Genomic DNA, 13,782 nt, shown 5'->3' with positions numbered 1-13,782 from the left:
GGAACAGATGGCCATTGGTCAATATATGTTAGATCTTGTAGCCTAAAGCAGCAATACAATTTAGAAAAAAAAAATATTTCACAAATTCGAATTTTGTGCAGTTTTATAGTTTTTCTAATGTTAAATCAGTTATTTTTATCATCTATAGGGTATCTCCACACATCTTTAGTGGGATGGAAAAGGCATGATATGTCTTTGACTACAACTGAATTGTTTCTCATGGTAGCTTTTAATAAATAATGTTATACAAGCTAATGTCTCTGGCAGGTCACCGCCAACTCTGAACTTGTAAAAAGTCTTGATTTAGGGAAACCCTTGCTTTAACAATACTGGCATATATCAGTTGGACAGAGGTCAGGACTTGAAATGTTTATCCAACATGCAATATGTAGAACTTAAAGCCAAGCAACAGATAATTGATAACTTATGCTGAACACTTGTAGTATGTGGAAAGATTCTGACTTGATTACCTATTGAGGAAAACATGTTATCCATCAGCTACAGTATGACAGTGGGGGACATGTAGTAACATAGACTTGGTTTTCCCCATTCCAGGAAAAAAAATATATATTTTTTTTTGTTGTTGCTATTTTAATTAAATCAAAATTATGACTGAATTCTATTTTTATTGTTTTATATAATGTTTTTAGTTTACTATCAAGTACTAATGGTCCCACAAATAAGGGGGGAAGGAATAAAAAAGACAGACACAGTGGGTAGTAAAATATGTGAGATTAGCATAGGTAGCAAGAGCTGGAAGCATTAAGGACATTTTTAGCTTGTCATTAGGAAGAAGGACAGAAAATAAAGAAATGCAAGGGTAAATATGGCCACATCATTTCACATCAGATATTCTTCATGTGTAAAAGAAAGAGTCTGGTCTATGAACGTGTGGAATTTGGAATATCTGTAAAAAGTCAAACAGTAGAGAGAGAGAGAGTTGTGATAAGCTATGATTTCCCTCGCAAAACTGTAGAAGAATTTAGGAACTTTGAATGCTTTCGAGTTAATGGGTATTGTTTTTGCCACTTTTTTTCTTGTGCCAAGTCCAGGGGTGTTTTTTTTCTAGTCTCAAATGTACTGGAGTCAAAGAGCTTTTCTACAAAATGCATTGGATTCAATGGGTGTTATTTCTAGAGTTCCTTTTTTCTGCATAAAAAAAACAAACACTTTTTTACTTCTAGTGCACATCTGCCAAATATTCAGCACTCCTATACCTGTATCAGGTCAAAAAAATGTGCTCATCCCTATAAAAAAAAAAAATAGCCTGCTGCATATCAACAAACAGAAATTTCACAGCTACCTGTTCACTTATTTATCAAAGGTTGACAATTAGAAAATAGCAAATTTCCTTTCCTGTAGCATATTGACACATTTTGTTTCTCTTTCTTCCTACAATGAATTTCTGAATATACTATGTAGATGGTTACTAATAAATATGACCCAAAGAGTTAATACTTGAAGATGGAAATAGTCAATAATTATTATCATTAAGATACATTTACAGGTATGGGATCAGTTATCCAGAAACCAGTTATTCAGAAAGCTCTGAATTACAGGAAGGCCGCCTCCCATAGACTTCATATTATCCGAATAATTAAATTTTTCTTAAAAAAATGATGTCCCTTTTTTCGGTTATAATAAAGCAGTACCTTGTACTTGACTCAAATTAAGATGTGATTTATCCTTATTAGAGGCAAAACAAGCCTGTTGGGTTTATTTAATGTATAAACAATTTTTTGCAGACTTAGGGGGTTATTAATCAAGGCCCGGATTTATCTGAGTATTTCTAAGTTAGAAATCCCAGCAACTCCGATTGCCCAAATGGACCTTATTTATGAAGAAAAAAGCCTGAAAAAATAGGGTCGGGCAAACTTTGGAGCTTTCCCCGAAAACTCAGAATTGTTCATGGTTTCTGCGCAAAAAACTCAGAAATCTACGGAAAAAACGTAGTTTTCTGAGTTTTTTGTGCAGAAACCACAAACTCATCGGTACAAACATCAGCGCAGACACTGGGACCTTCCCCATTGACTTATACAGGACCTTGAGAGCTTTTAGATGCTCGGATTCTGAGTTTTTAGACCATCAGACTTTAATAAATCTCGAAAAAAAATTCCTCCGAAAACCACAAATTATTTGAGGTTCGAATATTCGGAGCTCGATAAATAACCCCCTTAAAGTATGAAAATCCAAATTATGGAAAGAGCCCTTACACAGAACACTCTAGATAACAGGTCCCATACCTATATGTAGTACTGATATGGTGTACAAATCTTCATAATTCCATTTAGTGCAACTATGGAGCTTACAGTCTAAGACCCCCTACTTTGCACAAGCAAACCATCATTATAGCATCACAGTGGTTTCAACTACAGAAACAGTTTGCCCAGCAATCCACTTAGGTGCTGCATTCCATTCGCATCTTCAGATATAAACATTACATGGTAATTTCTTCACGATTATCAAATTAGATTTGATTATACTTAACCAATGACCTCTGATGTGAACGAATGAATTAATCTGAAGGCCTTCTGGCATGGCTACACAGCTGGCTCTCTTCAGCTAGCTCTGGTGATGTTTCAACACATGTGTTAAATCTTGCGAGACTTTATTGTAGTTCAAAAGAAACACGATCAACAATTACCTAACAATTGACACAGTAATAATCACTAAAGTATGCATCCTGTGCAGAAGGTCACCACTGAAATTGTCCAGTGCTGATTAGGCCCACCCTACTGAAGAACATTGTGGACTTGTGGGACTTTTAAGATCTCAGTTAAGACATCAGAACAAGGCCCCTCAAATTGTATCTTCATCATTTAACTCCCAGTATCCCCCACTAGTCACATGCTTCAGGATAAAGATGCCTGCAAATAATTATGAGTATTTATATACGTAAAACACAATGGCTACAGGTAACTGAAATGATTTTCATACACAAATTCCCAGTAAAAGCAAAGGCATAATGTAAAGCTTTTAATAATGGGCTCCAGAGGAAAGAGTAATTCCGTTACCTTGGTGCTGCCTAATCTGGAATTGAAATATATCCCTGTAAGGGCATATTAATGAATTCTCTCCCGCTGAGTTCCATAATTAGGGGCTACACTCAAAGTACAGTTCTCTTAATTAGCACAGCAATTTCCCACTCCAAATTGAAGCCTCACTAATTAATATAAGGTGGGCAGATAATTTGTTAGTGGAGAGAAGGAATACAAAGAAAAACCGAGCTTCTTAATTTCTCATTATCAAGCTAAATTTAGGGTTGTTTTTTTTACATAATTATGGTCCTTTGCGGGAAATGGCATCTGCTTCCCATTGTAGGTTTTCTGAACTTTGTATCGGTGTTCAGAGTGACTGCATGTTCAGAAGTGGACTGAGTTTTAAAAAAATCTGAAGAATATAAAACACAGAAATGGCTATCATTCTGCCGGACTAGTGCATCTACAGGTGGATCCATCAGATCAATGCTATTGGACCGTCCATAATTACATTCCAGATTGCATTAGCAATTGGACGATCCATTGGATATCCTGCTACTTGGCTTTAGGGGGTTCATAACAAATTATATCTGATTGTTAGGGGGTTATTTATCAAAGGTCGAGTTTGTGAGGTTTTTTTTCTACCTTGAATAAACTCACTTTGAATGTTTTGCTTAATTATGAAAAAAACCCGATTGAAGGCAATCTGGGGGAAAAACTTGAATAGTTGAATTGATTGAGTTATCGGAAAAAAAGAAGCTTGAATGCTTTGAATTGATCAAGTTTTTTCAACAAAAACACAGAAAATCAAGTAGGCTAAAAACATCTTCAAATGGTTCAAGGTACCTCTGCCATTGACTTCGACAGGTTTTAGCTGGAGTATTTTCAGATTCTTTTTGCGGCTTCGGGCATAATAAATCTCAAAGAATTCAAGTTTTTTTTTATCTCAAAAAATGTTAAAATTTTTACTGAAACTACCCTAGAAAAACGCGATTTTTTTTTTCAGCAAAAACACAACTCGACCTTTAATAAATAACCCCCTTAAAGTCTGCCTTTTAAACCGTTTAGGACTGGTCTACCAAGAAAACTCCTAGTGGGTTCAGATGACAGTGGTTCCTACTGCTGGGTTATTTATGATCACAAGTGTAGTGAACAAAGTGCAATTGTCATGTTTTTTTTTATAATTTTTTAATTTCCCCCCACAATTCTAGCATCATTGTGGTCACAAAGGGACATCAAAATTAACCCAACTGAGTTTAAAAAACAAAAAAACAAAAAAAAAAAACATTGATAATGAGGGTTCATTTTTATTCTTCTATTCTGACATCCAAACTGCTCTCTGGTTACTAAGGATAATTAAACCCTAAAAGCAGAAAGCAGCTGAAATTCAGAGCCTGAAAGCTGCAGAACTAAGAAACTAAATATTTCAAAAGCCATTAAAAATAAAAATGACTAATATCAGGGTGTCTGAGAATACTGGTATCTACATCATGTTAAAGGTTAAGTTTAAGGTGAACTACATGTTTAAGCAAAATAAACTCTTAGAATTAGACAAAGGTACCCCCCCTTCTGCAGGGCATTTTAAATGAAATAAATATAATTATTGAAAATGACATTGGAAATAAGAAAAACAAACAGACCATTTTGTGACTTTTGCACGGCTTGGGGAGGTGACAGTGAACTTGTTAGCTTACATGTTTTTTTTGCTATAAAAATTATTAATGAAAACCATATGGCAGGATGCCGGTCTGGCAGTGGATTTAGAACTACTGATTGGCAGTTAAAAAACGCCTAGGGCAATACCATATGAAATCATTTCACTTTATTAACTTGAATCAGAGGTGCAATGGGTCTAGTTACAAAGGCCTAGATTTATCAAGTGGTGAAAAACAGCTCACTTAAAGGCCTACATATTTCTATAGAGATTATGGATCAAGAATCCATTTTTTTGTATAATTTTTATTATGTGATCAATCACAGCCTGCAAGGGTGGAATTTTCTGACGACTTGTTAAAATCACATGGCGTTCGATGGAAATTGTATGAACAGGTTTTTTTTTTTTTTAACTGGAAAAAGCTTAACCATAACAATCATTTTCAGAACCCTGTGTTATTACTTGCCTGAAGAACCTTCCAGCCATTATATACTTTAGTTACAACAGTGAATATATATTTACCACAATAACATAAAAAAAAAGAAAACAAAATTGAATAAAAAAAAAAAAAATCAATGGCGTGGATTTATATCTTACAAATAAGTGTTAAAAAAAGAAAACACATTCAAAAAGCATGAGCGGCCGGGTTTTATTGACTGCAAATATGTGCTGTTTTGGCAGAAAAACATCTATGAAAATCAGTATTAAGATTTTAACTGGAAATGGTTAGGGGCATTTATCTTTAAAAAAAAAAAAAAGTGCAGCTCTTTACAGAGATTGCATATTTTACAAAACTGCTCTTGTATTCAAAGTGTAACCATGACTTTGTAGGAGTGAGTTGCACTTTTATATTAACACACTCCAATGAATAAGATACACAGATACAAGTCATTTTTATTATGACCTTTATGATCTTCACAAGTTTGGGCACTGTAGAAAATATTTTCTTGGTAACATGAAAATAAAACAATGAAATCCTTGGCTTGACCAATCACATGGCATCAGGGACTTTGTAGAAGAGGCACGCTGGGAGGTAAGGGATCGCCACAATCTACCGGCACATTTTACAGGGGGGCACTGGGCAGGTACCTTCTGAAGAGTCTTCTGCCTACCAGTAGTCCAGGTTCTCTTGCTCCAGCTGCTGCTCATACTGCTTGTGCCAATGTGCCATATATGCTTATGCCATATGGACAAAATCAGTTAATCTACAAATGTATAGCCACTTTTAGGATTTAATCTGCAATTATAATTGTCATTTGCATTCAATATTGTTTATCCAACCACATATTCAGATTCAGAATCAGCCTGAAATGTAAATACAGGGTAAATTCTTCAGGAACCTTTCCCCGGCTATCAGCTACTTAGGTAAGCGGGATTGCTAACTGAAAGAACAGTAACACCAAAAAGTGAAATTGTTAAACTATAATGTACTGTTTCCCAGCACTGGTACAACTGGTGTGTTTGTTTAACACTACTATAGTTTATATAAACAAGCTGTTGTGTAGCCATGGGGGCAGCCATTCAAAGCACAGGTTACGTAGTAGATAATAGATTAGGGATGCACCAAATTCCCGGACAGCGCACTCTTCGGATCACATCAAGGAATCGCTTGCTCATTAATTCATTGATAAAAAAAAAACTTCATTTTATTTAATTGTTAAACATATTAACAAACTGTTAAACCCTGCGCCATGAGGTCTGATGCGTTTCATGTCACTGCACTTCATCAGAGACCTCCATTCGATTAGGGATGCACCAAATCCACTTTTTTGGATTCGACCGAAACCCCTGAATCCTTTGTGAAAGATTCGGCCGAATACCGAACCGAAATTATTTTTTACTTCCTTGTTTTCTAACAAAAAGTCACGCAATTTCCCTCCCCACCCCTAATTTGCATATGCAAATTAGGATTTGGTTGGGGCAGTAGGATTCGGCCGAATCCGAATTCTGCTGAAAATCCTGGCCGAATCCTGGATTCGGTGCATCCCTATAATAGATGCACTCTGTAGAATCCCATTGTATTCTATTACAGAGCTTATCTGTTATCTATTAAGTAGACTGTGCCTTTTCTCATTTTTTAAGCTTGAATGGCTGCCCCCATGGCTACACAGTAGCATATTTATATAAATTATAGTAGTGTTTCTGGAGCAAATACAAAACATTTACCAATTCATAGCAACAGTACATTATATTTTAATTATTTTAAAAGTTTCATTAATAAAAGCACAAGTGATTACAGTTAGGATTTTCTTCTACATTGGATTAGATACAGACTATGCACACAAAATGATATATACGTTGAGGGCATGTCTTCCACTTGATTTAACAATATGGTGGGATTATTTCCATCATGGAAGGCTGTCTAACTTCTATAGGTCAGCTTTTAGGTTTTGCATCACCGGCTATACTTCCAGCAAAATGCAAACAAGATACTTGTGGTTTAGTAACTCTTATCCCGATGCAAGAGACTCATGATAAAAAGCCGCAGTACATTTCCTTAGGATATGCAATCTAGCTAGAATATAAACTTCCAGATGTGAATGTTTTCAAGTAGTTTCTCTGTGCTCGCCCCAAACGCTCCAGAGTGAGATTTTTATAAACTAGACAGTTTTTTATTTTATTTTATTTTTTTAACCAATGACCTCTCTCTCTCTCTCTGTCTCCTTTATTTTTTCCTTTATTATTTGTGTAACTTCCTCAAGGTAATTCTTTTAAAGGTATCTGTAATTAATACAGGGAGATGTCATTACAGTTAGGATCATCTTGTCTTCATTGCCTTAAGCAAACATTTTCCTCGAGGCCTGGAAGTCATTTTTACTGCTTACCTATGTTACAGATCAGGGAAGAAAAATTATTTTTGTCAACTAAGACAGCAGTGTCAATGTTGATGATATATTCTGCAGTGCATTCTAATACAAGCTAACATGAAAAATGATTGCATCTCCAGGCATAAAATATATTCCCCTTATCCTGTTACATGTTTAGCAGATAAAGACAGACAAATGCCTTTACATTTGAAATTTCACAATTACTCTAATATGAGTTAATTTACTGAACAAGGCTTCAAGTGGATACTTTTTGTGTGTAGAAAGAATTTCATTATCGGCTGGTATATTTGCATCACGCATGGGGACTTCTTCATAGGCACCAACATAAATGTAGATATCTATAGACATTGGTTGATATGTCTGCCATGGTAAACTGCAGTAACACATTCTAAGGGGGCAATTTACCAACTCTTTTTTTCCATCTCTAAAAATTCCTGGTTTTCCTAATTTTTAAAAGCTTTAAAAATTTGAGATTTGTTATGTGTAAAAACCACGAAAACCTCTAATACAAAACTTTGAGGTCCCATAGAAGACTGTTCAGAGGTTTTCTGATTTTTTTTGCTCGTATTTGTCTGAAAAACTTAAGGTATTCGGTTTTCAAGGTATTCATTTTTTCTGATTGTTCAACGATATTTTATTTTGTACTTTTTTTTATTCTGATCTTTTAACAGATGAGTGAGTGAGTTTAGTCGTGGTTTCGGAAAACTCTTAGGGTAGAACTACACGGGCGTTTTGACATATGATACCTTCCGTTCTGATGAGAGGAAGCGCAGTTGCGTCTTCATCCGACAGTTGTGTCATGACGGATGCACACTGCGACAACGTCCGACATTCCTATTACTTACCTTATATTCGGCGCATCCGAAGTGACGCCTGTGCTTCCTCGTGTCGGAAAGGAAGGTATCGTATGTCAAAACGCTTGTGTAGTTCTACCCTAAAACCACTAAAATTCGACCATCAATAAATAGGCCTCCACGTGTGCATTTATTCAACAAAACCCTTACTGCCAGTTTTAATATGCATGGAAAATCAATCAAACATATATATATAGTATATTTTCCTATAAACATGTTCTCGGTCGAGTGTCAGGTTTGGGGCATTTGGGTCATGTTCAAAGATTATTCTCTTTGACACAAGATAGATCTGTTTATAAAATGATGTGCTATAACCAGCTCCATAAGTAACCTCCCATCATGAGCAGAAGGAAACCCTATTACTTGGGGTGGTAAAGGTGTAACTTACCTATAAACAACCTATTTTAAGAAGATACAGTACAGCTATAGTGCAAAAGTTTAAATAATTTTTAGGCAAACCTCAGTCAATAATGCACAGAGTGCTTATTTAAAAATGAAAAATCAGAATTAGAATTGCAGTTCACAGGCTTATCTATACAACTGAGGGCATAAAAGTGACACACAATTGTTCCTCCCTTGTAATGGGTTTGTGTTCTTTTGGTTGTGCTGTTATTGCCAATTATCATACAGTAAATAGCATGAAACAAAAAGCCAGGGACATGAAAGCCGAAGGTAGTGTCGGACTAAGATGCCAGGGGCTCACCAGAAAACCTTAGACTGTGGGCCCACTTTCCAAAATATTATTCCTCCTCTCCTCTATAAACCTCTTTATTCTGATAGTCTTTTATATCTACTTACTATATCTTTCCATTATTAAGCATTTTTCACCATAAAGGAATAGGTAAGGACCATGAATATGCTAAATGGTTAGAAGCAAGAGGGCCCACTGACACCTGGGCCCACCAGGAGTTTTCCTGGTATCCCGGTGGACCAGTCCGACACTGGCCGAAGGCACTGGTGACTCAAGATGAGCAAGAAAACAAAGTATGGTGGCATCTAGCAAAGTTTTGAATTAACATTTCAAATCCAATACATTGCAGCCATCTGAAACTATTCGATATGTATTTCGAGCGGAAATATAACCTTAAACTCATTTATCCCGAATTTAAAAAAAGAAAATGAAAAAAAAAGCAGCCCTATAAAGTCAAAAATCCCAAAGTCAGAAGCAAGGTGGTCCTGATCTCACATAGTTATGAGTCACCCATATGGCAAAGAAAGGCTCAGTCCAGTTTCCTCATCTCCAACAGAAAATCAAACAAATCTTTTAAATAGTTTCCAACTGTTGTGTAATAACCATTTAGTTCAGTTATTACTGCAAAAGAAACCCTGGCCCCATATTTCTTCCTTTGGTGGTTACAACGCCAGTAGCACTGATGTATAGTCATAGAACTGAAGCACCGGTCTTTACTTATGGCTTAAGCATATACAGCCTTGATCCTAACCTCTTACAGAAAAGCATGACACCATGACTTTGTTAGAATAACCTCCACTGCAGTCAAATAGAACTCTTTTTTAACATGGAAATGAAAATGTACTCACTATAATACACAATATCCTGTATTCTTATACATGGAGCTTAGTGATGTCTTCAGTTGTAATTGGTGCTTAATTATGTCACAACTCAGCAAAACTTGTGTATTGTAAAAAAATAACATAACCCCTGTTGCTCTTCAACACCCTATGTTTGTTGGAGGTATCAGTAGAGGTGACAAAGTAGCATGACAGGTCTGCACACCTGGAACACTCGTGCAAACGACATAATAATAAGTCATATTAAATTGAATATTTTATATGGAATAGTGTGCCTCCTATGAGGATTTTAGAAGTCAATAACAAGAATGGGGTGGAGGCTGATGTTTCTGTTTTTGGCTACAACCATTGCTTTGTAACTTCAATGTCCCCTCTAAGAGTTATTTGCACCCTTACACAGCACAGTTTCCTCCACATTTTATATTTTACATTTACAAAAGCTCTATTTGGGTGCTGCCAAAACAAATATGCTCGGTATTAGTGGTGATGGACAGGGTATAGAATATGACATTAAAAAGGGCCTGTAACCACAAGAAAAAGTCAAAACTAAAATAGTAATTGTGCCTATTTCTCTCTTATAGTGGTATAGTGTTACAAATGGGGCAAAAATAGATTATGAGACCTTGTTTTCCTTTAATATCTGTGCATATATATATATATATATATATATATATATATATATATATATATATATATATATATATATATATATATATATATATATATATATATATATATATATTACATGAATCAGAATTCAGAGTGTTATTTTTCCATTCTGTTAGATTTTGTCATTCTCTCAAAAAAAGTTAAACTTTAAGGTCAGATCCCTTTTTAATTTTTATAGACTTCCAGCAAAGGAAAGACCAATGAGTGATACATGATATTTTTCTGCGGTAAAAGCACAAGTGTTTTTATAATATTATTTTTCCACTTTCTACATTTTACCCATAATTTATTTTGCTATTCTCATGACGCATTTCCTCTACATACCACACAGCTGAAGCAATGAGATTGAGCAATAGATTATCAGACTCGCTACAGGTAAGGCCTGGTGCTATACAGACAACTTTCAACGAATAAGGAATTTGTGAGACTTAAAAGGAGACAGTCAGTATAAAAAATATCTTCAAAATGTACAAACATTTTCTATATTTTCCTTTACACTTCTTGGGTAGGCAAGCTCAGGTGACTCGCAAGGGCACCTATAAAATCCAGTCAGCTGTGTACTATGTACTAATGCGTTACTGCTGGCTGATTGGGAAACAACTGGCACCAGTTTAAATTTAATATTTCCTGGAAAATCATCTGTAACTCTAGAGCACATTTTAACCAATTGCCAACCTTTATTAAAGTATAAAAGATATGTCACAAAAATGTCAACCAATACAAACTGCTTGAAAACCACAAGACACATGAAATGTCAAGCATGGTTCTTTATCACTGCAATGGCCGCCATTTAACCGCTAATAAAACAACACAGTTTTAACAAGCAGCATAAAATACAGGACAATGTATAGAGTAAAATTCATAAATTACTCACAGTCTAGTCAATTTGGCGTTATTCTGGAACAGCAATTCAGGAAGAACTTGCAATTTATTCTTGTTCAGGCGCCTGTTGGAGATGAAAAACAAGCAAACAAACAAAACATTAAACTGGAAGAATGTTTATTTATTCATAACCGGTCGCAGATCTCAGAGTAAACCATTTGGATCAAGATACAAATCACTGTCTTAGCAATACATTTGTTAGCAACACATTAACAATGTCAACTAGATTGGTTTCATCAAACAGCAGAAATACCCCCTTTTCTTTTATATGCATGTGACTTTCTGTGGTCAATAAAGCCTGACCTGAGGTTGATTCTCCATACTGCTGTAACAACAAAAATAGAATGTGTTGAAAAAGTGCCAAAAAGGAGAACGCAAGTCCAACAGGATTCCCATGGGCAGTAATGTTCATAAAAGCACAATTGTCAGATATATTATAAATATATATATATACTCCACATACAGAGTCTGTGACCTGGGTGCCAAGTAGTGATTTCCTTTTTCTCTGTAATAATAAAATAGTACCTAGTACTTAATCCAAAGTAAAACATAATTAATCCTTATTGGAAGAAAAATCAGCCTATTGGATTTATATGATGTTCACATGGTTTTCTAGTAGGCTTGGGGCATGAAGATTGAAATTATGGCAAGATCCATTATCCGGAAAACCTCAGGTCCTAAATATATATCCCTAACCATGACCCTGACTGTCTAGATGGCTATATCTGTAATGACTACACAATTTCCCCAGCAATATTCACATATTTGTGTTGCTCTACATGTTTGTGCATCAGAGTAAAAGAAAATACTGTATACTCTATAAAATAATCTTTCATATCTCTTTTTTTGGAAACAGGTAATTATAGCAATACTTTCTTTGAAAAACAGATCCAGGAAATAGGTTTTACTTTAGTTCATAATGATCACGCTAATGATGGCTATTCCTTCAGGGAAAGATGTTACTCCACAGGATGCTATTTTTTTTTATAATGCCTTTCTGTGTCAAAGTTGCCTAATCGCTAGATGTTATGCACTGCTAAGATTTCATTACCGAAGTGCATCTGCTTTTAAAAGTACTTGCAAGTATGGGTATACAATGGTTTGAACAAGGTATAACAACTGTAAGGGGCCAATTCACTAACTTCGAGTGAAGGATTCGAAGTAAAAAAACGTCAAATTTCGAAGTGTTTTTCGGGCTACTTTGACCTTCAACTACGACTTCGAATTGAAGGATTCGAACTATTCGATAGTCGAAGTACTGTCTCTTTAAGAAAAAACTTCGACCCCCTAGTTCGCCATCTAAAACCTACCGAACTCAATGTTAGCCTATGGGGAAGGTCCCCATAGGCTTTCCTAAGTTTTTTTGATCGAAGGATATTCCTTCGATCGTTGGATTAAAATCCTTCGATTCGAAGGATTTAATCGTTCAATCGAAGGAATAATCCTTTGATCGTTCGATCGAACTATTTGCGCTAAAATCCTTCGACTCCGATATTCGACCCTTGGAGAATCGGCCCCTAAGAGTCTACAGACAAAATGTTACACAACCTCATAGCAAGATATTGTGCTATTCCAATGCCATACTACTCCCAGTATGTAAGAAACACTTTATTACCTTGAAACCTGTTACTAATGAATACCAAACGGACCTTCAGAGATGACAAAGACTGTATTTTGTTTAGTCAAATGAGCAATGTGTTATATGTGTGATACCATTTTAGTAATACTTAAGATCTGAAATAAAAGGGTTCATTTATAGGATAATCTCCTTTACTGCAAACAAATGATGGGCATGTATTACTAGAGGGTCACTTGTCTCTAATGACCTGCCTTGCTTCAGCTGCGAGTAGGTTAAAACTTGTTGAGCTCAACAAAGATCCAACTAAGTGATATGGAAAGACAATGTGCAATTGGATTGCAAATTATGGTGACACAAAAAAAATCAAGAAGGAACATCTGTGAACGCAGATAAGAAAGCGGCACTGAGCCCTCCTTTATTATTAATGTATACAGTGAGATTTAAGCTTATCTTTAGGTGGAATGAGAAACAGAGGACAACTATGTACAAGCACAAAATATGTTCTCTCCTGCTAAGATTAAGTGGGCCACCCACAAGTGAAGAAAATGCATTCTACCCTAAGAAAGTCACACTGTATACTGGAAATAAACAAAATATTGGGTTTTGGTAGTGGAGTGTTTATGGCATGGTTAAATTAAACATTACATCAGTAAAGTCATGTCATCTGTGTTATCTTAAGTATTAAGCGGACATACAACACACCCAATATTGTTTAGTAAGTTGGCCTGTGCTAATTAAATGACTTGTATATAGCCCACCATAATGGCTTCCCTAACGGATACCTGGTCTGGGCTCAGCTAGAGATCAG

At 35.6% G+C, this 13,782-nt stretch overlaps 1 protein-coding gene across 1 annotated transcript in view; it reads right to left on the bottom strand.

The window, feature by feature from the left end:
• The window catches only part of LOC108710233 (slit homolog 3 protein), a 406,008-nt gene that overhangs the window by 333,358 nt on the left and 58,868 nt on the right, over positions 1-13,782 (bottom strand). Inside the window, exon 4 of the mRNA XM_041586150.1 lies at positions 11,388-11,459. Within this exon, the coding sequence (XP_041442084.1) occupies positions 11,388-11,459 (72 nt within the window). The remainder of the gene's footprint in view (positions 1-11,387; positions 11,460-13,782) is intronic.

Source organism: Xenopus laevis, chromosome 3L (assembly GCF_017654675.1).
Source record: "Xenopus laevis strain J_2021 chromosome 3L, Xenopus_laevis_v10.1, whole genome shotgun sequence".
NCBI lineage: Eukaryota > Metazoa > Chordata > Amphibia > Anura > Pipidae > Xenopus > Xenopus laevis.
Note: the sequence above shows the minus strand (reverse complement) of the source record. Positions and strands in the feature narration are given on the sequence as shown.